The sequence below is a fragment of the Microtus oregoni genome, unplaced genomic scaffold (genome assembly GCF_018167655.1).
Source record: "Microtus oregoni isolate MIOR12 unplaced genomic scaffold, Mior012 000023F_ref0000262, whole genome shotgun sequence".
Classification (NCBI taxonomy): Eukaryota; Metazoa; Chordata; class Mammalia; order Rodentia; family Cricetidae; genus Microtus; species Microtus oregoni.
This window is the reverse complement of record NW_024543082.1, coordinates 15,141,152-15,166,721: the sequence shown is the minus strand read 5'-3', so window position 1 is coordinate 15,166,721 and position 25,570 is coordinate 15,141,152. Positions and strand designations below refer to the sequence as shown.

The following is a 25,570-nucleotide window of genomic DNA, read 5'->3' as shown; positions in this document are numbered from 1 at the left end:
CTAAACATCCAAATGTTGTCATGAAGGAGAAAGGCAACTGAGGCACAGAGGGTTGTGATAAGAGCAGCCCCCATGTCTCCATGACATATGTGTGACACTATTAGAGAAAGACCAAAGACTGAGGTGTGATTATGCAGATAAAGTAATCACAAACTATGTGACCTTGGAAATTGGAGTGAGACAGGCAACTGGTGAACAGGGGTTTTCTTAGACCTCATGTCTCACTTTTTAATAAAAAAAAAAAGCATCAGAGTTTCTATCCATTACCCCTGCAATTAAAATGTCACCATAGTTTTCAGATGTTAACCCTCAAGTTCATGGATGCTGAATATTTCACCAAGCTTGCAAATGGATGACTAAAATTGACACAATTTCTGAATTTTTTGGATCTCAAACCCATAATACATCCACTATGTACCTTTGTTACACAAAGAGAAAAGAGGTGAGGATTGTATACAATTTATGTAATAAAAATGAGGCGGTCCAAAGATAAATAACACAGAGTGTGTATTTCACTTTCTGTTCTGTAAATTCGGATGTTATGTTGTCCTTGGGTTGATTATGTTTTTGATCTCCTGGTACAGAAAGGACAGGAGCTTGGGGAAACAGGAAGGGCAGAGATAACATTTCTTCTCCTCTAGTGTAGCAGATTTTGCAGAGCTGAGAAGAGTGAAAAGGGATTCCAGTATGATGGACGTCGGTTTGCTTCTGTCTAAATGAAGAGGCTGCAGTAATTCTAGCCCCACCTCAAAAACATTGGTTTCTCCTTGTTTTCTGTTGATGGTTTTACATTTCAGTGAGTTAAGATAATGGTAACTTTGTTTTTCTGAGTGTTTAACGCTTCCCTACAAAAGCATTTTTTATCTTCAATCCACATAATCAAGAAAAGTGGACTAATTAAATGTTCAGAAGTTTGGGAATTAACGTCCCTCTTGTTGGTAGTGTCTGCATTGTATATTCAATTTTTTACTGAATAGAGATATATTGCAATAGACAATGGATATCTAAGGCATTTTTTTTTTAAATATTTATTTATTTATTTATCTATTAAGTATACAATATTCTGTCTGTGTGTATGTCTGCAGGCCAGAAGAGGGCACCAGACCTCTTTACAGATGGTTGTGAGCCACCATGTGGTTGCCGGGAATTGAACTCAGGACCTTTGGAAGAGCAGGCAATGCTCTTAACCACTGAGCCATCTCTCCAGCCCCCTCTAAGGCATTTTTTATCAAACAATAGATTAAATCTTTGAGGGAAGATCTATGCCTTGCTATTTTGTAGGTTTAATTTTGGAAGACTGTTCTCCACGTTACATTGAAACATTCCTGTCTCATTTGTAATGCTCAAGGATAACCAGAGTAAGAAACAAAGGATGCAAAACCATGGGCTGAAGATAAACGGGCTGGAAAAGCCCAGGCTTGACTTCAGTCTCCATAGAGACAGGAGCAGCCTTAAAAGTTGTCATGTTGTCTTTGGGGTATAAAAGTCAATGCTGGCTGATTTCTAATTTTGCTCACCTACAGTGCAAGTAAGACACATGCAAATGAGATGCTGCACCTCAAGCAGCATCTAGACAGCATCTGTCTTAGCCTCTAGGAACCTTCATGATGAATGTGAGGTCTTTTGGTCCCTTAGTGCATAAATGTAAATGATAAACTCTTTCCATGCAACACATGTGCATTAGTGTCTTCTTCACTAGACATGGCAGTTAGGAAAGTGTAGCTCAAGACACACTGGGTTGAAGCATTTAAAGTCCTATGCCTGATGGTCGACATGATGATAAACTGCTTTCCTTCGTGTAGGGGGTGTTTACTCTTTAGGCATCAGTGATCTTAGTTTATAAATTTCTAGCGTAGTGCTTATTCTTGAGGGATTATTTGCTAAATGAATGACTGTTACCTAAGAACCAGCCTTTCCCCACATGTATAGTACAGAAAGAAGCCTAAGTGCATTGAGATGGGTATTGTACAAATGAGCTCCTTTCCAACTCTTCTCACACTGATACCAAAGCCATCACTTTAGTCTTTAACGAAATCACAAAACTTTTCATAGCACTATATCTTTTTTATCTTGTGATAAAAATGTGAGCCTATTCCATCTTGTCTGAAAGTCAGAGATTTTTAGCTTGCTCAGAGTTGTTGACAAAAACTAGCTACACACACTGACATAGCGTGTGTTTACTTGGTGTTTTGGACATTAAGGTGGCCCATAGTGGTCGATCTACTCCACCCTGAACAAAGGTCAGGGAATTCGAGCATACTTCTGCTCCTTCTTTGAAATAGTAGGTTTGACCCAGGGAGTGGCTGCCTTCAGGAAACTTGGTCTAGGATGGGTTCGCTGCCTAAACAACAGAATGCTTTTCTCATAAATTAATGGCTTGATGTCTCAAAGTATTGAAGTAAGTAACTATTCTAGTATCCCTTTGTATCATGTTAAAGTAGTCTTGCCATCCCCCCTTTTTGTATTGGAGCATAAAAATGTACAGAAAATTAAACACGGGCGTACTCCGAACTCAGAACTTGGAATTCAGCATTGAGTAATAGCTTATTTGCCCTCCTGATACTATCCTATGTCTCTGAGTTTCTTTCTTATCTCTGTTTCTCCTACGAAACATTTCTAATCGTCATGCCCCTACTCTGGAATGTGAACCATCTATGGTCAGGAGCCTGGCAGAAGTCACCCCAAAAAGGCAGCACACGACATATGGCAGCCCCACGTGGTGTGGCTCCCAACATTTTTTTTTTTTTGAAATAGGCTCACTTTATGCAGCCCTGGCTAACCAGAAACTCGGAATAGACTTTTCTGCCTTGCCTTCTTAGTGTGGGAATACAAATTAGTGTCACCACCACACCTGGCATAGTGTATCTTAATTACCCTTCAAATGTCAAGAATCAAGTTAATCAGAAAAGAGATGAGTGTTCTCATGCTTGTTGTTAGCAAGTCATTCTTGATGGCATGAAATTATTTCACACAAGATTTCTGTATGAAGAATAGTCACAAAAAATTGTTTGCAGAGAATCTACCGAATTCATATCTTGGATATGTAAGAGATATTTTTAAATAGAGCAGAAACTATTATAAAAGGCCCTAAACTCCAAAAGCTTCAACCTTTGTCTTGGTCCTGTCCTGTCCTATCTATCCAGTTAGAGAGCTCTCCAGAGATTTCTCAGTCCCCCATTCTGGAAGATTTGAAGAATCCTGCAAGAAATTCTCCTTATTTAGATTTTCAGTCCTAAAACAGAGTATCTACTATAATGACACATTTGGATTATAATATACTATTCAGAAAAATGAAATTTCTTTACTATGATTCATGCCCTAGACTTAAAAAAATATATATTGTACAAACTAGGCTTGGTGGTGCATGTCTTTAATCCCATCACTCGAGAGGAAGAGGCAGTCAAATCTCTGTGAATCTGAAGCTAGCTTAAATTACATAGTGAGTTCCAGAACATTCACAGAGACTCTTTCTCAAAAATCAAAAATGTAAAATGTATATATTATATACTTTCTCTGTAACTAAGCCAGGAAGTATTAAAGAGATGAAATTAAGTATTATTTTAGAGTATAAATTCATCACATTTCAGTATTGATTGAAATCATCAAGCAACATTCCACCAAGCAAGTGTGTGTGTGTGTGTGTGTGTGTGTGTGTGTGTGTGTATCTTCTCTATTTGTTTTGTTTGTTTTTTGAGACCAAGTCACTATATACCCCAGATTGATCTCAAAATTCACTATGTAGCCCAGGTTGGCCATAAACTTGTGTTCTTTTCTGTCTTGCCCTCTCTACTGCTGGTATTAAGGCATATGTCTTGTATCATCAGGCCTTGTAACTTATCTTAAGCTTCATGAGGTTTTATATAGTTCTTTCTATTCTGCTTTCTGAAATGTCATATAACCCTATATAAAATTAGACTGCACTCTTAAAGTTTCATCTTAGTTATAATATAGACATATGTTCAGATTTTGATGAGAGTTTTATAGATGTCAGGTTAGACTCTTTTTACTCTTCACTCAGCTCTTTGTTTGACTTGGTGTATTAATAGCTAGATGATAATGTTATGGCTTCCAAATTTCAGATGAGAGTAATGTAATTATAATTTACTTTTCATTTTCTTTTCTATCAAGTGATAACATTTCTGTGCCAAATCCATAAGCAATATAGCATTTGCTACTTCCCTGTTTAATTGAAAGTCATAATGCATTATTCAATTTTTACATACCTTGGAATGTAGTCATCATAGTATCTGTACACTTTATCTGAAACATAGTAAAAATATACAAATTAAAAGAAATGTCTACACATTTAAAAATATTTTACCAAATGTTCTGAGGGAGCTACGCCTTGGTGTAAATTAACAAATTTGGTCAAGCCACAACAGCTCCTACTAATTGAACTGGGGAGGATATGATTTGGTGGTGATCTGAGAGTATCAAGGGGTCCCTGTACCAATGTTTACTACTCAGGATGACAGTATCATGGAGTGCACTGAAACTTTTAAGAGTGTAATCTAAGGGAAAGTCCTTTAATTACTCAGAGTGTTGCTGTGAGAAGGGAGTAAGCATGTTGTCATGTGACTGCTGGGTAATTTTTGGAAGATAGTCATAAATACAAACAAAACTGACTGCTCCCCTCTGTCCTCTGACTGGAGAAGTATTCAGTTAATCTAACATGTAGGCTTGCCATTGCTATCTGATAGGAGTTGACATAGTGAAGGGGCAGACCCTAAGCTATAACTGTTCAGATTTTGAACTTTCCAGAGTTATAAGCTAAATAAAACCCTTTTCTTTAAAAAGTTAACTACCTTTGGAGTTTATTGTAATAATATAACAAACAGATAAAGACATCTTCCTTTATGAGCCAATCAAATGTTGTTTTGGTAATTTGAGATGAAAACAAGACAGCTTGGGCATAATATTGAGCTAGATGCATAACTATTTTGTACATAGAAAACATTGAGAAAAATCTGGGACTTCTATTCCTGTCACCCTTGTTTCTGACCATTGTGAAACACTGACATAGTTTCTGCCTTTAAGTTCCATTAACACTCCTGGGTTTTTTTGGTTACTTCTATTTTTGTTCATATTGGTTCTAATAGGCCTTTTTTTAATTTTTTTTAAATTTATTTATTTATTAAAGATTTCTGTCTCTTCCCAGCCACCGCCTCCCATTTCCCTCCCCCTCCCCCAATTAAGTCCCCCCCCCCTCAGCCCGAAAAGCAATCAGGGTTCCCTGTCCTGTGGGAAGTCCAAGGAACCCCCCACCTCCATCCAGGTCTAGTAAGTTGAGCATCCAAACTGCCTAGGCTCCCACAAAGCCAGTACGTGCAGTAGGATCAGAAACCCATTGCCATTGTTCTTGAGTTCTCAGTAGTCCTCATTGTCTGCTATGTTCAGAGAGTCTGGTTTTATCCCAGGCTTTTCCAGACCCAGGCCAGCTGGTCTTGGTGAGTTTCCAGTAGAACATCCCCATTGTCTCAGTGTGTGGGTGCACCCCTCACGGACCTGAGTTCCTTGCTCGTGCTCTCTCTCCTTCTGCTCCTGATTTGGACCTTGAGAATTCAGTCCTGTGCTCCAATGTGGGTCTCTGTCTCTGTCTCCTTTCATTGCTTGCTGAAGGTTAATATTCAGGAGGATGCCTATATGTTTTTCTTTGGGTTCTCCTTATTTAGCTTCTCTAGGATCACTAATTATAGGCTCAATGTCCTTGGTTTATGGCTAGAAACCAAATATGAGTGAGTACATCCCATGTTCCTCTTTTTGGGTCTGGCTTACCTCACTCAGGATAGTGTTTTCTATTTCCATCCATTTGTATGCAAAATTCAAGAAGTCCTTGTTTCTTACTGCTGAGTAATACTCTAATATGTATATATTCCATACTTTCTTCATCCATTCTTCCATTGAAGGGCATCTAGGTTGTTTCCAGGTTCTGGCTATCACAAACAATGCTGCTATGAACATAGTAGAGCATACACTTTTGTTGTATGATAAGGTAATAGGCCTTTTTTTAAAAAAAACAACAACAACAATTCTACTTATAAAGTGGGAAAAGGTGTGATATATCATGTATTTATTTCTGTATTTAGAAAAAGGAACTGCTTATAATCAGATCAAGACCACTTTCCAGATTTGTTTGGTGTCTTGCTTTGAATGAGAAATGTCCCCCAAAGTCTTGGGCATTTGATGACATGGTCTTCAGCTGGCCATGCTGTCTGAGGTGATTTGGGAGGTGTGGCATCAGTGAAGGAAGTATGTCACTGGGGATGGGTTTTGAAAATTCAAAACCATTCTCTCTCTCTCTCTCTCTCTCTCTCTCTCTCTCTCTCTCTCTGTCTCTGCTTTGCCCTTGACCTTGAGGATGCATACTCTCAACTTCTTGCTTGAGTTGCCATGTCCCATGCCTTCCACCATGACAGACTTGTATTTCTTTGGAACCATAAGCCTAACTCTTTCCTTTAGAAGTTGTCTTGATGATGATGTTTTATTACAACATCATAAGAATAGCTAATGCACTTGGAATTTAAGAACATCCATAAGAAGATAAAACCTAGGATGATGTATCATGAAACATACTTGTGTTTAGGAATCAGCTAATATTGGATTTGGTACCAGGGCACATGCTGTGGGACAGTATGAAAATTGGTCTAAAGCTATGCTTATCAGTCCATCTGTAGAAGAGAATAGCAAAACCTAGCATCATGGAGTGGATATGGAAAATAATTGAAACAATGTCAAGACATTTTATAAAATGACAAAGCTATCTATCAATATCATGTGGTCTAAATTCATATCATATAAGCCACAGCTTGTGGTCATTAAATTGGAAAGTTTCTTCATGAATGAGTGAACTTGAAATAGACTTATTCAGTTATTGAAGTGAAATAAATAACACGAGTAAAGTTTAACTTGGAAGGAAATCATGGAAATTTCACCTTTACAGAGGGAACTGCCACCAGCTGAACATTTTTTTTGCTTATAATAAGAAATTGAGAATAAAATAAAGAATATTTTTTTAATTAAATAAAGAATATAGGGCTAAGTAGTTACATTGACAGACTGCTTGCCTAGCACATATGAAGCCCTCAGATCCCCAGCACCATATGAACTGGTCGTCGTGGTCCATGTCTCTAATCCCAGAATTTTGAAGGTCAAAATAAGAGAAACAGAAATTCAAGGTCATCCTCTACTATATAGAGAGTTTGAGGCCAGCCCGATGTACATGAAACCTGTTCTCAAAATTAAACTAAAACAAACAAGAATGTCATTTATTAATAAGAATAAAAAATTAGATACCAACCTAGATGCCCTTCAACGGAAGAATGGATGAAGAAAGTATGGAATATATACGTATTAGAGTATTACTCAGCAGCAAAAAACAAGGACTTCTTGAATTTTGCATACAAATGGATGGAAATAGAAAACACTATCCTGAGTGAGGTAAGCCAGACCCAAAAAGAGGAACATGGGATGTACTCACTCATATTTGGTTTCTAGCCATAAATAAAGGACATTGAGCCTATAATTCATGTTCCTAGAGAAGCTAAATAAGGTGAATCCAAAGACAAACACATAGGCATCCTCAGGAATATTAACCTTCATCAGGCGATGAAAGGAGACAGAGACAGAGACCCACACGGGAGCACAGGACAGAAATCTCAAGGTCCAAATCAGGAGCAGAAGGAGACGGAGCACGAGCAAGGAACTCAGGACCACGAGGGGTGCACCCACACACTAAGACAATGGGGATGTTCTATTGGGATCTCACCAAGGCCAGCTGGCCTAGGTCTGAAAAAGCATGGGATAAATCCGGACTAGCTGAACATAGCGGACAATGAGGAATACTGAGAATTCAAGAACAATTGCAGTGGGTTTTTGATCCTACTGCACGTACTGGTTTTGTGGGAGCCTAGGCAGTTTGAATGCTCACCTTACGAGACCTGGATAGAGGTGGGCAGTCCTTGGGCTTCCCACAGGTCAGGGAACCCTGATTGCTCTTCGAGCAGATGGGGGGGGGGGGGACTTGATCGGGGGAGGGGGAGGGAAATGGGAAGCGGTTGTGGGGACGAGGCAAAAATCCTTAATAAATAAATAAATTAAAAAAAATTAGATATCCAATAAAATATTTTCTTAAACTGGCAAATATTTTTATAATATAAGGACATCTAGGTAAAAATAATTGCGATATTAATATTGGTGCCTTGAAAATATACTCATGTAATGTTTGAAAGAGTAACTCTAGAGTAGTGAAATACCAAAGAATGTTTCATCCCCTGAATAAAAAAGAAAAAATTGCTTCTTTGTCAAAAATCAGGTGTTCAAAGATGTATGGATTGATATCTGGGTCTTCTATTCAGTTCCATTGGTCCTCCTGTCTGTTCTTATGCCAATACCAGACTCTTTTCAGTACTATAGCTCTGTATTAGAGCTTGAAGCCAGGGATTGTGATGCCTCCAGAAGTTCTTTTATTGTACAGAATGTTTTGGCTATTTTTTTTTTTTTGCTTTTCCATATGAAATTGAGTACCATTATTTCAAGGTCTGTGAAGAATTTTGCTGGGATTTTGATGGGCTTTGCATCAAAACTGTAGATTGCTATTGTCAAGATTGCCATTTTTACTTTGCTAATTCTGCCCACCCAAGAGCATGTGAGATCTTTCCACTTTCTGATGTCTTTTTGAATTTCTTTCTTCAAAGATTTAAAGTTCTTGTCATACAAGTCTTCTACTTGTTTGGTTAGAGTTACTCTGAGATATTTTATGCTATTTGTGGCTATTGTGAAGGGTGTTGTTTCTCTGATTTATTTCCTAGACCTTTTATCATCTGTGTACAGGAGGGATTCTAATTCTTTTTTTGAGTTAATCTTGTATCCTGCTACATTACTGAAAGTGTTAATGAGTCATAGAAGTTCCTTCGGAGAATTTTTGGATCGCTTATGTAAACTATCATGTCATCAGCAAACAGTGAGAGTTTGATTTCTTTTCTGATTTTTATCCCCTTGATCTTCTTTTGGTGATCTGCTCTAGACCTCAAGAACTATATTGAATAGATATGGAGAGAGTGGACAAGAATGAAAATAGACCCATACCATGCACAAAACTCAAGTTCAAATGGATCAAAGACCTCAACATAAAGCCAGCCACACTGAACCTTATAGAAGAGAAAGTGGGAAGTATACTTGAATGCATTGGCAAAGGAGACCACTTCCTAAATATAACCCCAGCAGCACAGACACTGAGAGAAACAATTAATAAATGGGACGTCCTGAAACTAAAAAGCTTCTGTAAAGCAAAGGACACGGTCAACAAGACAAAATGACAGCTTACAGAATGGGCAAAGGTCTACACTAACCCCACATCAGACAGAGGTCTGATCTCCAAAATATAGAAAGAACTCAAGAAATTGGTCATCAAAAGAACAAATAATCCAATAAAAAAAATGGAGTACAGATCTAAACAGAGAACTCTCAACAGAGGAATCTAAAATGGCTGAAAGACACTTAAGGAAATGCTCAACATCCCTAGTCATCAGAGAAATGCAAATCAAAACAACTCTGAGATTACATCTTACACCTGTAAGAATGGCCAAAGATCAAAAACAGTGATAACAACTTATGCTGGAGAAGTCGTGGGGAAAAGAGAACACTTCTGCATTGCTGGTGGGAATGCAAGCTGGTACAACCCCTTTGGATGTCAGTGTAGTGATTTCTCAGAAAATTAAGAAACAACCTTCCTCAAAAGCCAGTAATACCACTCTTGGTTATATATCCAAAGGATGCTCAATCATGCCACAAGAACATGTGCTCAACTATGTTCATAGCAGCATTTTTTTTTTGTCATAGCCAGATCATGGAAACAACAGAAGAATGGATAAGGAAAATGTGGTACATTTACACAATGGAGTACCACACACCAGTAAAAAATAACGACATCTTGAATTTTGCAGGAAAATGGATAGAGCTTGAAAACATTATTTTGAGTTAGGTAACACAGACACAGAAAGACAATTATCACATGTACTCACTCATAGGTGGTTTTTAAACATAAAGCAAAGAAAACCAGCCTACAAACCACAATCCCAGAGAACCTAGACAACAATGAAGACACTAAAAGAGACTTACATAGATCTAATCTACATGGGAAATAGAAAAAGACAAGCTCTCCTAAGTAAATTGAGAGCCTGGGGACCTTGGGGGAGGGTTGAAGTGGAGGGCAGAGGCAGGGAGGGGAGCAGAGATATATGCAGAGCTCAATAAAATTGAAGAAGAATAATTGCAATAAACTTTTGTGAGAAAAAATAAAAGCATTAAAATAGCACAAGGTCCTTAAATAGAATGAAAGAGGGCTAAAACTCTAAAATAACAAATGAAAATAGATGCATATGGAATATTTATATATCAGAACAACTGCAGAAGAAACACAGAGAGAAGACTTTGAAAATCCAAGGACACCACATGCTTCACTAACCTTAGAAAAACAAATGTGTGTTTGGATACTAGCTAGACCATCACTGCTTGGGTAATTTTAGTTTTACAGTCTTTCCTAAGCAGGTTAATAGCCAATGATCTCTTGCTGAGCATGAAGGTGAGCAAGCTCAGACTCCTGCAAAGACCTTTCTGTCCCAGAGGCTCAGAAGTTTATTTGAAAATAAATGGCTTGATTTAAATGTTGCCTAGTCATCTCAGAGCTACGTGGCCAAACTGCAAACTGTGCTCTGCTACAGAGCAGCAAAGTGTGCAAGATCGTCAGTGAGAAGAGCTGGGTGAGGTTCCCCCACCCTCCCCTGTGATGCAGACACAAGGCTTGTGGTTGGTGTGGATCTGAGAGGCTGTGATGCAGAGACATTTGCTTTTATGTTTCCCCTTTAGGGTGTCTACTTTTCTCTGCCCACTCTGGTACAGCAAGAAACAGCAGCACATGGCTGAAACACTAACACTGAATTCTTCAGGTTCATTTCGGTCAAAAACATGCCACAGTCTAGTGAAAAGAAGGTTCACTGGTAAGACTAAAACACACACAAAATCACACACTTGTTTATCCCTCTCAAATCAAAGAGAAAGAGTTGAATAAATAATATTCTTTGGATTTAATGGAAGAAGAGGAAAATATATTATCAGGAAAAGAAACAAACATACTCCTCCTAACGGTTTGGACAGCATTTAATAAAAATAAAGATTTGTTTTGGAAAGCAGAGAGAGGACTCATTTTCAAAGCTTCTAGCTAGCTGCTACAAAAAGCGTCAAGACAAGGCTTGTCTTGTCTATCTGATTGAATGTGTAGATATTATGCTGCCGCTGGGAGGAGGGTTCCTTTTGTAAGCTATTTAAGACAACTCCGAAGTTTCTTCACTGACTGTTGACCGAGGAGGAGTCATATCTTGCAAATTTCTCAGCCACAAAGAGTAGCACAAAGATGCTAACATAAAAGTGGCATGAGGTCAATAGCAGGAGCATTACACTTGCAGACCACGTGGGAGAAAGCTGGCTGGGGTGACAGAAGTCTTCTCTAACCCATCTTGCCAAAGAAATGGAGCAAGCAAGTCCTCAGCATTAGGACTTGTGTTTGCAGAGACAATCCCTACCACCTGTAGTCTCTGGGGGAGGATAAATATTATTTGTTCCTGTGAATTGGACAAGATAGGAGGGTAGATATTCACACTGGAGGAAAGCTGCCAGGAGGGGCTGGGCAGTTAGAAAGGCGAAGGAGAGCATCTGGCCCTTGGAGAGCAACGGCGAGGCTGCTCTAAGATTCATCATCTTTTTTGCACATCAGTCTGTACAGTGTGTTCCACCTAAGAAGTGTATATCAAATAAAATGACCTGACAGCCACTGAAGCGTCAAAACACCCACAGACATGGAGTCGACTGTGGACTTACAGGAACACAGCAGTGGCTGCTACAGCCCTGGATGTTGTTAACTTGTTATATAATATAAATATGGGGACAGGGATTTAGCCAGGATGGGCAGAGGATCTCCAGGGCACAGAAGAGACTGGGGAACTGATGCTGACTGAAATAATGTACTAAAGTTAAATAAAGTCATGGGGCCCACGAAATGTCCTTGGTAATTACTGTGGAAAAAAAAAGAAGGAAGGAAGGAATTACTGTGGAGAAAGAGCAAGAGGCATTGCGTCCATGGGGTCTGTGATGTGGACTATACCAGATACACAACCAATCTGGTAAGTTTCAGCCCTGTGCAAAGTTATGTGCACGTTTTCTTTTTCTCACAAGACCCTTATGGTCTGCATGTTTTCCGTTTGCTGTCAAAAGGGAACTGAGGCTCAGAGAAGTTGCTACTTGCACAAAATCTGACAGCTGAAATCTAACATCAGAGAGCATTTTAATTCACATCAAATTTGATTTTCTTTAAAAGTTCTGCTAAAAATCAAATGGCTGGCATTGATCAAAAGAAAGACATCATACATTCAATTTGTTATTATACATTTTCAATTTTTTCTCCACCACACTACTTTTAAAAAATAGAGCTGAGACAATAATGGCTTGTATAATTTTTTTTTAAAAGATCAAACCTATGATGCAAAGCTAAATGCAAAGAGACTGCTTCTATTTGTATGATGGAGATGATCTGGATATTGATAAATAAAATCTAATGCACAATGCACCACGAGTGAAAATTATAAAACCTATTCACATTGAGATATAAAAAACTAGTATATGTCCTTCTTGGAGACTCAGGCCCGATTTTGATATTGGATTGCTATATGAGGCCAACTATGTCATTCTCAAGTACCTCTCACTCTTTAAAGTCTGCATCACAATGACTTCTCCACGTTTTATGCTGCATTATCAACACTTAGGAAGCTTCTACGTGGACCAAGGACACACTCCACAATTTGATCATCATTTGCATTAGCTTCACGCAGTTTCCTTAGACATATGCGCTCTGTTTCACTCCAGTTTGCTAACTTGGTTTTAGCTCTTTTCATGAGATTGGAGAAAGCACTTTTCTTCTTCTTTGTCTTCTTCTTCTGTTTTTTTTTTTTTTAAATCTTTCCTGACCACTTAGAGCTCTATCCTTAGATTATAAAGGCAATTCCCAGAAACGGTTGAGCTCTGGTTCTATTGTGCACTGATCCATGTATTCAGTGTGCACATGCCAGATGTCCACTGTGTACAAGCTGTGCAGATTATACCATCTTAATTACGGCACGTGTAGGTAATAGTCACCTGGCTAATAAAAGCAAAGCTAACAGCGGTAGTGACAGATCACTGACCTGTTCCAGGCCTGCCGTGTAGTAACAGGCCCAGGCTCAGGCTGTGGCTCTTCTAGTCCTGCGGCCAGAGCCTGGGAGGACTGTGTAACTTCAGCACAGCCTTGGGGAGCAAGTTCTCACTCCTGTCACTGTCTTAAAAGACTGCCATTTCCTGATTTGTTCATTTAGAAAAGCCTGCTCACCGGAATAAGTCCTTCCATCTCTCGCTCCTGAGACAGAGACAAAGCTAAGTTTGGGAGCCTCTTCTCACATCTTGAATGTTATTTTGTTCTTAAAGAGAGCCTCCAGCGTAAAAACACTACAGCAAGGATTTCTCATGGTTACAATACACTGTTAATGACATTTCATAACAGTGTCTACTCCAGAGGTCTGCCAGTGATGCCAGAGTCTGCTTTCAAGCCGGTGCCATACAACAGTTTGCCAAAAGGTCTTACCTCGTTGCCGCTGCTTCTCTACATAGTGGGAGATATTGAATATCACCGATATAACCAGAGCCAAGCCCAAGAAGGCTAGAAGTCCCCAGAGGAAAAAGGGGCATCCAGAGTTTCCTAGAAACAAAAGTAGATATGTCTGTGATACAGCAGCTAACCACACATATGTTTGACTTCAACAAATGCCACGAGCCACACCACTGCCTTTAGCTGAGTGTGGCAGTTCACACTGGTGAGTGTGGCAGTTCATGCCAGTAAGGGCGGCACTTGAGTGGCTAAGGTACTAGAAAGGCTAGGCATCTGGGCGAGCCTGGATTTCAAAGGAAGGGGCTGTCTCAGAATTAATTACCTAATTTCCTTCACTTGTAACGAGTGGCAAATCTGCCAGAAGATTAATAAACATCGACCATCAGATATTTGCAGATTTCAAAGTGTTGATAAGTCTCGAGATTCAGCGTAGTTAAAGCAAGCTTCCATATTTTTAGTGTTAATAAAATGAAAGATAAATTTGGCTATTAAAGGGTGACAAGTGGTGACTGATTATAAGATCTCAGTTCAAAATCAAGATTACTCTGATACCCCTGAATGTTCATTTTGTGGACTCTTCTCAGATTTTATTCTTCATACTAAAATTTTATTTCTGTGCTTTTTTTCTTTTTCTTTTTTTTCCAGGAAATCACTTGGTCCTTTTCATCAGCCCTGGGACTGTAGCACATCAGCTGTTGGAATTAAACAGTAATTCTGCAATCACTGTAGCACAGTTTTATTAGCTGGGGCCGCAAGGACCTTTCCTCACTACTGAGTGTCCTAATAATGGACAGGGAAGAGTTCACTGCTATGAAGGACTCTCTCTTCGTTTTATTTCTGAGCAATAAAATGATAGGTAGGTTATTGCCAGTCTATTACCCAAGATGATTTATCGTTACCTCCACACATTGATGAGCAACTGTGAAAATAACAGAGCAGAGTTGGTATATCTTGGTAATCATGCCAACATGACCGATGCCTTACACTGATCCCAGAAGAGTAACTTCTAATTCTCTGATATAAACAATTAGATGTATCCCTATGCCAGAGTGTACACCTGATACTAAAGAATCAAAAACTCTAAACAAAACCAACCAACCAATGGAGGCCTTGCATTCGAGAAACTCCTTTGTGGTGAACAAATGTCACGTATATAATTAGAACTGCAAGCTGAAAATAGCTTGGAGGTGAAAGTAACTGTAAGAGAGACCACAGCCCTTCAGAGGCCTGACTCTCTCACCATGAGGCCAAGTCAGACCATTTTAGAACCTTTTAGGAAATTAAAATATCACTTCACTAAACACAAAAAGCATAGTGATAAAAACTTAACAGAGGAGGAATTTGTTTTGCTTCCCTCTTCTGCCTTTAAGCATCAAATGAGAAAGCTGGGTGTCAATGAAATCTTCTTGGTGCCTCTCTCCTGTTTTCTGCATCTCAAATAAGATGTTTAGATTCTGACCATTTCTTTGACTTATTGTTGCCTTCAGATGTTTGTGTATTCAAGTGGGCACCGTTGATTTTTAAATAAACATGCAGATAAAAGAATCAAGTATACTACAAATATATTTGTGATATAGAGGTGCACATTCATATATACATATAATTTACATGTCATTTACATGTATATGTGAGAATGTGGCATATGTGAATGAATGTGTGTGGGTGGATACATGAAGACTAGAGGGATTGTGGGTATCTCGCTCCATCATTTTTTGCCTTGCTCCTTTTAGGCACAGTTTCTCACCAACAAGCTCCAGTCATCCTCCTGTCTCAATTCTGGCTTTACAGGACTCACACGAAGCCACACCCAATGGTTTGGTTGTTTTGTTTCTTAAACGTGGATGCTAGGATCGGAACTCAGTTCTTCCTGTTTGCACTCTTACCTACTAAGCCAGCCCCGAACATTATATATTCCACACATATATTGCTCCAATTTTAACTAGTTTGAACTTTATTTGAAGTCAGAAATATTTGTCTACTTATTACTTGCTCTTTAATTTAATTCTGTTTTTCCTGTATCTTCAGGACATCACAAGCAATTGAATAGAGGGCCATTTCTGACACCCTTCTGTGACAACATATTATTTATAAAATAATTTCAAGGATTAATTAATTAATAATGGAAAAAATGGTGATGATAATGAAATGTGTGGGTTTTTTCTTTAAGTGAGTATTTATGTTTCATAAAATGTAAAAACATTAGAAGCCTTAATAATGTTTTTCCTGTGCAATAGTTTTATTAAAAGCACCAAATTTTATTAAGAGCAACTGATGTGTTCCTCATGAACAAAACTCCACCAAGTATTTATGAGCATTCTATAATATAATAGCTACTAACTATATCAAATATGCTTAGAAATTCTGCATGTAACATGATGTTTATATAGACAAAACACTTGCTTTTGCTTATTTGAAACAATTTTGTGTGACTCAGGCCATCCTTGAACTCACTAGTGCTGGGATTACATCAGTATGCTACCATGCTTAGCATTTACTGATTTCTGTTTAGGTAACTGCTTGAAAAATAAAACCACGAGGAGCCTAATGATACTGGTAAAATATTGGCTGCTAAAAATTACACACCTTAATGCTTTTAGGTTAAAAACTGTGAAGACAAAGAACCAGATGGAAGAATATATAATACTGAGCCTGGAGAGATTCTCAGTGGGTAAAGGTGCTTGCTGCCAAACTTCATAATATTGAGAAAGATCCATGGAGCCCACATGGTGGAAGAAGAGAGCCACCTTCTGCAAGATGTCTCCTGACCTCCATACACAAATAAATAAACATAATTTTAAAATGTTTTTAAGACTGTATATATATAATGTAAAGGACTTTTATAACTTAACACCCATGGTTTTAAGACACAATCCGCTATCTTCTCTGAGCAGCCTGGCTTTGTTTACATATGCTCAGTAGGCAGAGTTTTCATGTTCATTCTTGTTTTAGTGGATCCCACCACATCACCCAACACTTCCCACCATCTCACCATCACCACATCACCCAACACTCCTAGCAGAACCATCACCTTACCATCTAGCCCCAGATGCTCTCCTCCCTGCTGAACTCTAGTACGTGGGTGAGGGCTTTTTTTACCATGGATGTGTATGCATATTGCATATATATTTACAGATGTATGTACTGGTGTATTTGCACTTGTGGAGGATATGATGACCAGAGGATGAATTGGCTCTTTCTCTCTTGCTTGTCACCTTATTTTTTTGAGACAAGGTCTCTCTGTGAACCTGGATTTCACTGTTTTAGCTAAACTGACTGGCCAGCAAGTCCCTGGGTTTTTCCCCTTTCTGCCATGCAGTGCTGGGATTGTAGGTAAAGGCCACCACATCCAAGTTTTACTAGGATTTTGGGATAATAACTTAAGTTCTCATTCATGAGCAACAAGTACTTTACCTTCTGAACCCTTTCCTCAGCCCCAAGCTTTTCTTCTGGAATGTTCTCAACTGCCTATGATATCACTTTTTATTCTTTATCATAAACTCTTTCCACAAAATTCTACTTTAGATTTCCTTCTTATCTTTTGGGACTTAACTATTTTAATCTCTCCATATATACCATACTTCACTTACAATGACATACTTGTAGACATCAATAGATACCCTACCATGTTATGTTCTTATGTCTCTGTTAATTGTCCTTTGCCTGAAATGTCTTTCTCCATAGATTAACTCAAACAGACATTCTTCTCTCAGAGACTTTCCTTCATCTCTTTACACATTATCAGACATTCTGTTAATCACCTATGTACCAATTTCACTACCAATTGAAATTTGAACCTTCTAAGGGCCAGACACTGTCTCCTTTATCTTTGTCTCCATAGTTTAATTTCCCCATCTGTAAAAGGAAAGTAATAATAATGCTTGTTGTTATGAGATTGGGTGAGACGTTTTCAAAACAGTGTAACTAACTATTAAAATACGCAATAGATGTTGGCTGTTGATGTTAGTATTCTCTTTGCTATGTTGTCTTCTTACCTCTGGTAAGTATGCTATGATTTCTGCAGTGAATTCAGGAGATTGCCATTTCTCACTAATTACCACCAGCTCACTCGATAACTACAAAAATGAATGAAGGGTAATTAATATCAGGTCTGAGAGCCAAAAGAAAGGTTCTGGCCAAGTATGGCATCTGGACATATCCACAACCCAGGAAGAGACGCCACAGATCCTGTTCTACTTATCTCTAATTCTATTGAAGGGAAGACACAACTTCCCAGCATCTGGGAAACATGTCTCTCTGCAAGAGACAGTAATGCATGAAGCCACTGTAGCTTTGGTAAAAGTGGGCATCAACAATACCCAGAACTAAAGATATTCATCTGCTCTGAATCTATAATTACCAAGAAATGTGGTGGTTATTCGTTCATTTCCCAGAAAACTTGAAATAGGCAGTTAGTGGTGGCTAAGCTCAGAGGTGTGCCCTCTATAAATATAAAATCTGTTTTCTTTTGGGAGTTTGATGGATGTCAGAAAAAGTCTGGAAAAGAGAATTTGAAAACTTTTGCAAGTGGAGCTAGGCTGAGGCCAGCCACCAGGCCAGAAAAGGTTTGCCTGCCTGAGGCCAGGACATTCCCTCCTAAAGAGTTCACTGTGAACATGACCTCCTGGTGAGATACCTAACAATGCTGGGAAGCCTGTCCTGAGAATTTGCTCTCTCTGCTCTTCTCTTTTCAGCATTTGAACCTAAAAACCTAAAGTGTTAATTTTCCTTAAGCTCCTACCCTCCTATGGAATAAACCCAGATGTTTTTCTATGTGTTCATAGCATAATTCTTCCTTCAGACACCTCACCAAGCAGCTAAGATAACTGGTTATTCTTAAAGAAAGAGTACAATCCAAATTACTTTTTGACAAATAGCCATCATTTTAAAAAGCTTATTCCTCACAGCTACATAGAGTCGTAACAAGTATGCGGTCTACTATAATTTACTGTGCATTTTCTAAGTACACATCTTGCAATTAAGTTATTGTAAACTTGCCCCAAATGTTGTGCTGGATATATTGATAATTTACTTTTGGTGAAACTGAACTTTAGAAATAATCCAATCTAGAAGCCATGTACCAGATTTCTAAGAGGGCTTGGGATCTTGATCATGTACTCATTTCAAGGAATGTAGAATTGATTTTGGAAATTAAATTTGACACTATGAAAATATCTGAGTTTGTTCATGGGTAGAAAAATGATGGGCTCAGATAGCTTTTGACTGCACAATAGGACCCAATTCCTAAGAGGATATGACAGTGTAGTCCATTGACTAGCCATTAACGTGTACAACATGCCCTAAACTGGCAACAGAGAGTTGGAGTTCAGGTTGTAGTCAGTAAATAAAATCTAGAATTCTCCATTGCTCTTTTTATGTTGGTTTGTTTCCCATATTTTCTGCCTTTGTTATCAGGACAAAAGAAAACAGGTTTAAAGAAAAAAGAAATGGTCATATGAAACTCATCACTAAATTTAGTACTTATAAAAAATACTGCAGAACAGTTATTTAAGATATCTAAAATATAAGGATCTCAAGAATGATCCACTCTTACTCTGCACCTGAATATTGCTTGTCCCTGACCTTTCACATAGCCTTCCGTAAACACATTTCTACAACTTTGTAATCGTCATTTTGATGAACTGTGTCCTTTGATCCCTAATTTGTCCTCCACCTCGACTTATGCGGTTACTTCTCATACTATTATATATTTCTGATACTGCTTCGTCTGGGGAGTAACAAATACAGAAAATAATAATGAATCCCTGTCACTCGACATTTTTGTAATATTGCTGAAGTTAATTTTTCTTCTTAGTGTTTGCTTTCATTTCCACCAATTTCTATTATTTTGTATATAGTCAATACATTGCTATGCTGTGAATAAATAAGATAAAACCTAATATAAAAGTCATAGTTCAAAGAAATAAATAGAAAGCACTTATTTTTGATTGCACTAAAAATAGTTATAAACCATCCTGTTATATAAGCAAAATTGTATTTCAAATAGAAGTTGCACCTTCTATTTTCCAATTAAAAGGAGAAGTGAGTTATATTAATACATTAATTGCTACAGAAAGATAATTTTGCTTTCTGCTACAAATAAACAACCCAAACACCATTTTATGCTAAAATTCTGACAGTGTTCATGAACTATGTCAGTGGTACTGTGTAAGAACTTGGATCGCACTGTACACTCCCTTGGGGAGTGTTTCATTGTTTATAAAACAAACTGTTTTACATGATCAGTTCTAGACTTTGCCGATACAATCTAAACTGTTATATACTGGGAAAGGTTTAGACATGTGAAGGGGAAGTGGTTGAATATGGGCTGCACTTCTCTCTGACTTGAGGACTTCATGCTTCTGTTTTTCAATAACTTTTTCTTCATTAATGAGATTTGAACTTTAAATAAGAAGATTTTTACTTGGAAGCTTTTTATTTTGTGTTTTGACATTCTTAACATTTTTTTCATTCTCTTGATTGCCAGCAATGCCCACCCTCACACTGAAGAGTAAAACAAACACATCAAAAGAGCAAAGATTGGTTGATTAAATGTAAGAAATTCCCCTCTCTCTCTCTCTCTCTCTCTCTCTCTCTCTCTCTCTCACTATGGCTTTCCCCTTCAGTAATTCTGTCTGTAGTGCAAATATCTCCTCATCCCTCTGAGTTTCTATGAGTTTAGAGTGCACCCTATAGTACCTATCAACATTTGTTGAACAAGAGCAAGTTTAAGAAGCATTACTAGTTAATTGTACCTTCATTTATATAGCTTTTCTTGACTTAAAAAAGAATTCGTGCACAATATGAATTTGGGTATTTACACCACTAAAAAGTCAAAGGCGTAGGAAATCATTTGTGAGGCAATGGAAGATAGAAAAATAATGTGAATTTCTATCTAGTTTTCGATCACCAAGGGCTATTAACAGTGGATTTTATTGTGAGATCTCTGCCTCTTGACCCCAAGAGAGACATACATGGCTCTACATAGGAAGGAGAAAGAGACAAGATTTCCTGAGTAAATTGGGAGTGTGTCACGGGAGAGGGTAGAAGAGGAGGGGGAGGAAGGCAGGGGAGCATAAAATATGTGTAGCTCAATAAAAACAATTAGAAAAGATCTCTATCTCTCTTAAAGTCAACAGGCATTGACAGGTACTGTATATGGAGTTCATAATTTCACATGTTACGGAAGGAGATCTGGTGAAGCAAATGTAATGCTTTTCTATTATCCGACTTCTTTAATGCAGAAATTCTCACTTAAGCTATTAATAAATAAACATAATGTTTTACATATTTCAGGCTATCTTTGTCTAGAACAAGAACATGGATTTGTTACAAGAGGAGGTACCTCTTGGTACCTTCCTTTGATTTATAAACTCCATTAGAACAGTGGGCATTCTTTTGCAGTTCACAAATGTTCATATTTATTTGAAGCACCCAAATGTTTTGGAAGAATATTGAATTGATATTACAATACCCATATGTCTACTTGTGACACATATTTTTTTTTCTGAGTGTGCTGGTAGCTGTGTTGAGCAGAGCATAGTTTTGATTTGAGGATTATAGCAGGTTGTCACCATGTCCACATTCCAAACTGCCATCACCTAGGCCCATCATCACCAACAAAGATTATGAGAAACGTCGATGCCAGTGTCAACGGAGTTTTCATATTAGTTCCATGTTTCCAAGTAAATCACTTGTTTCTAATGCAAAATCTGAAACCCGCCAACTTCAGAATGAATTCCTGCCATGAAAAGAAGGTATCTGAGATGTGAATGATACAGCTCACAGAGAAAATAGCAGTACAACCTTTGATATTCCTGTTTTCACACAGCCTGAGAATGAGAACAAGACTGGGCCACCGGAAGTTGTGTAACCTCCTTCTTGCAAATCACTGATCCTCAGTTAGCCAGCTGTCAGTCTGCAGCTCCCAACTCCAGTCTTGTGGCACCAGGCCCACCTCTTTCTAAAGCATCAGGATTCCTCTTAGTTTTTATCTAAGTTGATTGAAAAACATGTACATAGGCCTGGGAAGTAGACAGCAGTTTTTAAGAGACCACGCTACAGATTTCTCTGACGCTAGATTCCTTTGTTGGTTTTGCAACTAAGCTGTACATGAGATTGGTAAACTTCACCGATGCTCTGAGGTTGAAGTGCGGCCCCACTCCCTGTTGTAGACAAGCCGATGCTCATCCATGCTTAGCAACTTCATCTTGTGCACCCACTCTGCCTATTGTCAGAGAAGCAACCTAGAAGGGCTGCAGACATAAGCAAGGGCATGTGGAACCTTGCAACTCCCCCCAAATACTAGAGTTGAACGTTTTGTAAAGGTCTATGCTATTTTCTATAAATTAAAAATACTGTGATAATTAAACAAAATTTAAAATGTGTAAGAATTTGTGCAATGATGACTTGTTATTAACTACTAACTTGTGGATATGTGTTTTTCATATCTGTGGCCTTTAAGTGACGGTGTGTTTTTTCTGTTGATTAGTTTGTTTTTTTACTGACAAATATTACTTGAAGTTGCATGGCAGGAACTCTCTCTGGATGTTTAAAAGAATGCTTGAGTTTAAGAGGCCATTCATAACTAGTCAACCCTAGTTTCTAAAGAAGTGTCACTCTGCAGACATGCAACTGAAGTTGCAGTGGGCAAAGACAGTGGGAACCCCACAAAGCAAACAGCAAAGGCAGTCAAAGTGTTAACTAAATGGTGAATCACTGTTTATTAAATGATGGACAAAAGGAATGTATTTCTTTATTTGATCTGGTTAATATTCATTTTATACAAGTGGGGAAGCATGGCCTTAGTTATTTTATCAGTATGGTTATTTTATCTATTTAAACATGGAAAATGTTGTCACCAGATTCCCTTAGCTCATATTAATTTTGTATGGTGGAGGTCATTTTTGCTTTTAAGATCTAGGATGCTGACCGGGCGGTGGTGGTGCATACCTTTAATCCCAGCACTTGGGAGGCAAAGGCAGGCAGATCTTTGTGAGTTTGAGGTCAGCCTGGTCTATAAGAGCTAGTTCCAGTACAGGCTCCAAAGCTACAGAAAAACCCTGTCTCAAAAAACAAAACAATAACAACAACAACAACAAAAGAGATCTAGGATGCTTTAATGGTAAACATTTTCATCTCTGTTTTGGGAAGGCTTCATTGGCTATGACAACACTCCAGCCCTGTGGCAAAGTATATAGAGAAATCTTACTGTTATCTCTTCTAGAAAAGAACCAGTAGGTTCCAGAGATAGTTGAACATCATATTCATTGCCTTTGAACTTCCCCTTCCCAAGTTCTTATCAGCAGCATGGGCAGAGAACTGCTGTGTCCATTTCTTACATGATCCTAACTAAAGTAGAGCTATTATTTTTAATTTTGTTCTCTTATGAACTAGGAAAAAGAAGGCATGTATGACTATCATGGGTTAGGTTAACTCCTGTGCCTTACCCAGATAAATGATTTTTACAAATCCTTCAGACAAAATTCTGGAAAATGAACTCCCAAAAACTGTAAAATTAACGTGGTGAGACAGTGCTCTGATGAAGAAGGAAATGGTTTTGTTACAAACTGGCAGTAAAGCTGGATGTAAAAATTTGTGATACCATTGCTCCACTATTGTCCAATATGTATTGATATTAAATGTGCCAACAGAATAACAATTAGGCGTAAGATATTGTCAGACAAGGTACAAACCACAGCTTTACAAACAGCTCAAAAGTCTGTACAGAATGTTTGTTGTCCACACTCATTGTAACCAAAGTGACACGTATGAAGCAGCGGACTAGCATGTTGTGCGGAAGAAGATTGCTAAATGAGATGAACCAGTAAAAAGAAGCACTCTAGAATAGCAGGGAATCGCCATCAGCCTTGGAGAAGCAATTTAGCAATGATGAAACTCGAAAAATCCATAACATCTTATTCAATAATTTTGATTCTAGATATAATTTCTGAAAAATAGCCTTCAATACACATTATTCATTTTCCTGCCATTTAAAATAAGATTAAAAAACTGAATACAACAGAAGTACCTAACAATAAATTAATAAATGAAGGATTACACCAAACCTAATTAGTGCAATGGCTATCATTCTGTGCATCTAATTAACGTGGTGAGGCAGTGCTCTGATGAAGAAGGAAATGGTTAAGTTACAAGCTGGCAGTAAAGCTGGATGCATGATTTAATGCATGTTATTATTTCAGTTATAAAAGGCAAACTGTGTAGAATGCGCAAGAGTAAAACTTTAAAGGGAATTCAACTTAATATTTCTTCATTTTAAAGTAATTAAATATTAGCTTGTAAGATAATTTTTTCCTTAGGCAGTGGTGGCTCATGCCTTTAATTCCAGCACCCAGGAAGCAGAGGCAGGTGGATCTCTGAGTTTGAGGACAGCCTGATCCTCTATAGAGACAGTTCTAGGACAGCTGGGTCTACATAGAAAACCCCTATCTTGAAAACTGAGGGGAAATAAAGATAATTTTTCTATTTAACAGTGTTCTTTCTTTGCACCATATGTATCTCTGTGTTGTCTAAACGTTTGCTAGAGAAGTGAAGAGAAGAACAAGAATGCAGGAGGAATGGATGACTGACGGATTCCTACCAGGAAAATGATCCAAGCTACCAGCACAATTTCCACTGGCTTTTTCAAAGGTCTTCATCTCCTTGCCTATCAGCAATTCTACTGATCCCTTGGGGGAAACTATGTCTAATTGTTAGGCAGTTACAATCAATTATTTCTATCCTATTTTCTATCTAATCTGACAAGAGGTAAATATGCACGATCAACAAAAGATTCTGTAGAAACAATAAACCTTCAAATGGCACAGTTGCTAGTGAATATTCATCAGTAACTGTGATAGCTTTGTTTTTACAAAACACTGCCTAATTTTTTTCTTCCAAAAGCAAATAATCAATATACTCATTAATGCAATCCAAACTACTTTCCAGTCATACTAAACATCATTGTATATTTTTTTTTTAAAAAAATGCCATGTTAACCAGCTTACTTTCCCATAAGTAAATATCTCTTTGTTAAGACTTAGAAATTGCTAAATGAACTGTTGGTCATAGGAGTGAAAGCAAGAAAAGACTTGAGAATGCAACTCACCTGACATGCTTCTCTTTTCAGAAGAGCCCGCATGCAGCCATGAAACAGGTGGGTAGCCTAAGAATTCTCCCACCAGCCTTTTTTCTAAGCGCCGTTGCTCTGTTGTGTTAGAAACAGCATAGCACCAACATATATCTTTATCAGGACTTGCTTTTTTTTCTCCTCTGTTTCTTCAACTCTTTTGTGTGTACTTTGTTCAGTTATAAACAGGAAATGTGGTGATAGAGGCGTCTAGAGTTTAGGTCTGAAACGAGTAGACTTAAATAGTTGTGAAACGTGGGAAGAAAAACCCTGTGTGCTTCTGCATGCCAAAAGGTGAGTTTTTATCACTACCTGGTTTAAAAATAAAGTCTGATTTAAAAAACAAAGAATTAAAGCATGGTATGAATGAATCAAGGTGAAATCCACCATATTCTTTGAGAAAATCCAGGGGTCTGCTCATCTCTGAGTTCGCATGAAAATAAAATGAAATCTACTAAACTTGTGGACCAATAAATAGTAAGCAAGCCCTGGTGTGTATTCATCTGCTCGCTGTATCCTTTGAGACCTCATGGATAGAGAAGAATTAAGAAATTTTGAGGGCTTAGTGAGTATTAAATGTCTACCAGGGGACCAGGTGCCTGCCTTAGTCTCACCAGCCATTACTGTAGCCAGCATAAGCTACACTGTGTAAGCCAGAGTCAGCAGCATGCTCTACGGTCATTCCAGCATCAGCACCAGGAGTTTTTAAACATCTGTATGTAAGTGTGCTTTGCAGCAGTACTTCAGTGCAATGGAGG

The 25,570-nt window shown here is 38.2% G+C and overlaps 1 protein-coding gene across 1 annotated transcript in view; it reads right to left on the bottom strand.

Annotated features, from left to right (window-relative positions):
* The window catches only part of LOC121462029 (T-cell receptor-associated transmembrane adapter 1), a 38,373-nt gene extending 13,497 nt beyond the window's left edge, over positions 1 to 24,876 (bottom strand). Inside the window, exons 1-3 of the mRNA XM_041673442.1 lie at positions 24,792 to 24,876; positions 13,664 to 13,777; positions 4,224 to 4,260 (exon numbers count right to left, since the gene is read on the bottom strand). Of these exons, the coding sequence (XP_041529376.1) occupies positions 4,224 to 4,260; positions 13,664 to 13,777; positions 24,792 to 24,798 (158 nt within the window). The 5' untranslated portion in view covers positions 24,799 to 24,876. The remainder of the gene's footprint in view (positions 1 to 4,223; positions 4,261 to 13,663; positions 13,778 to 24,791) is intronic.
* Between the last annotated feature and the right edge of the window lie 694 nt (positions 24,877 to 25,570).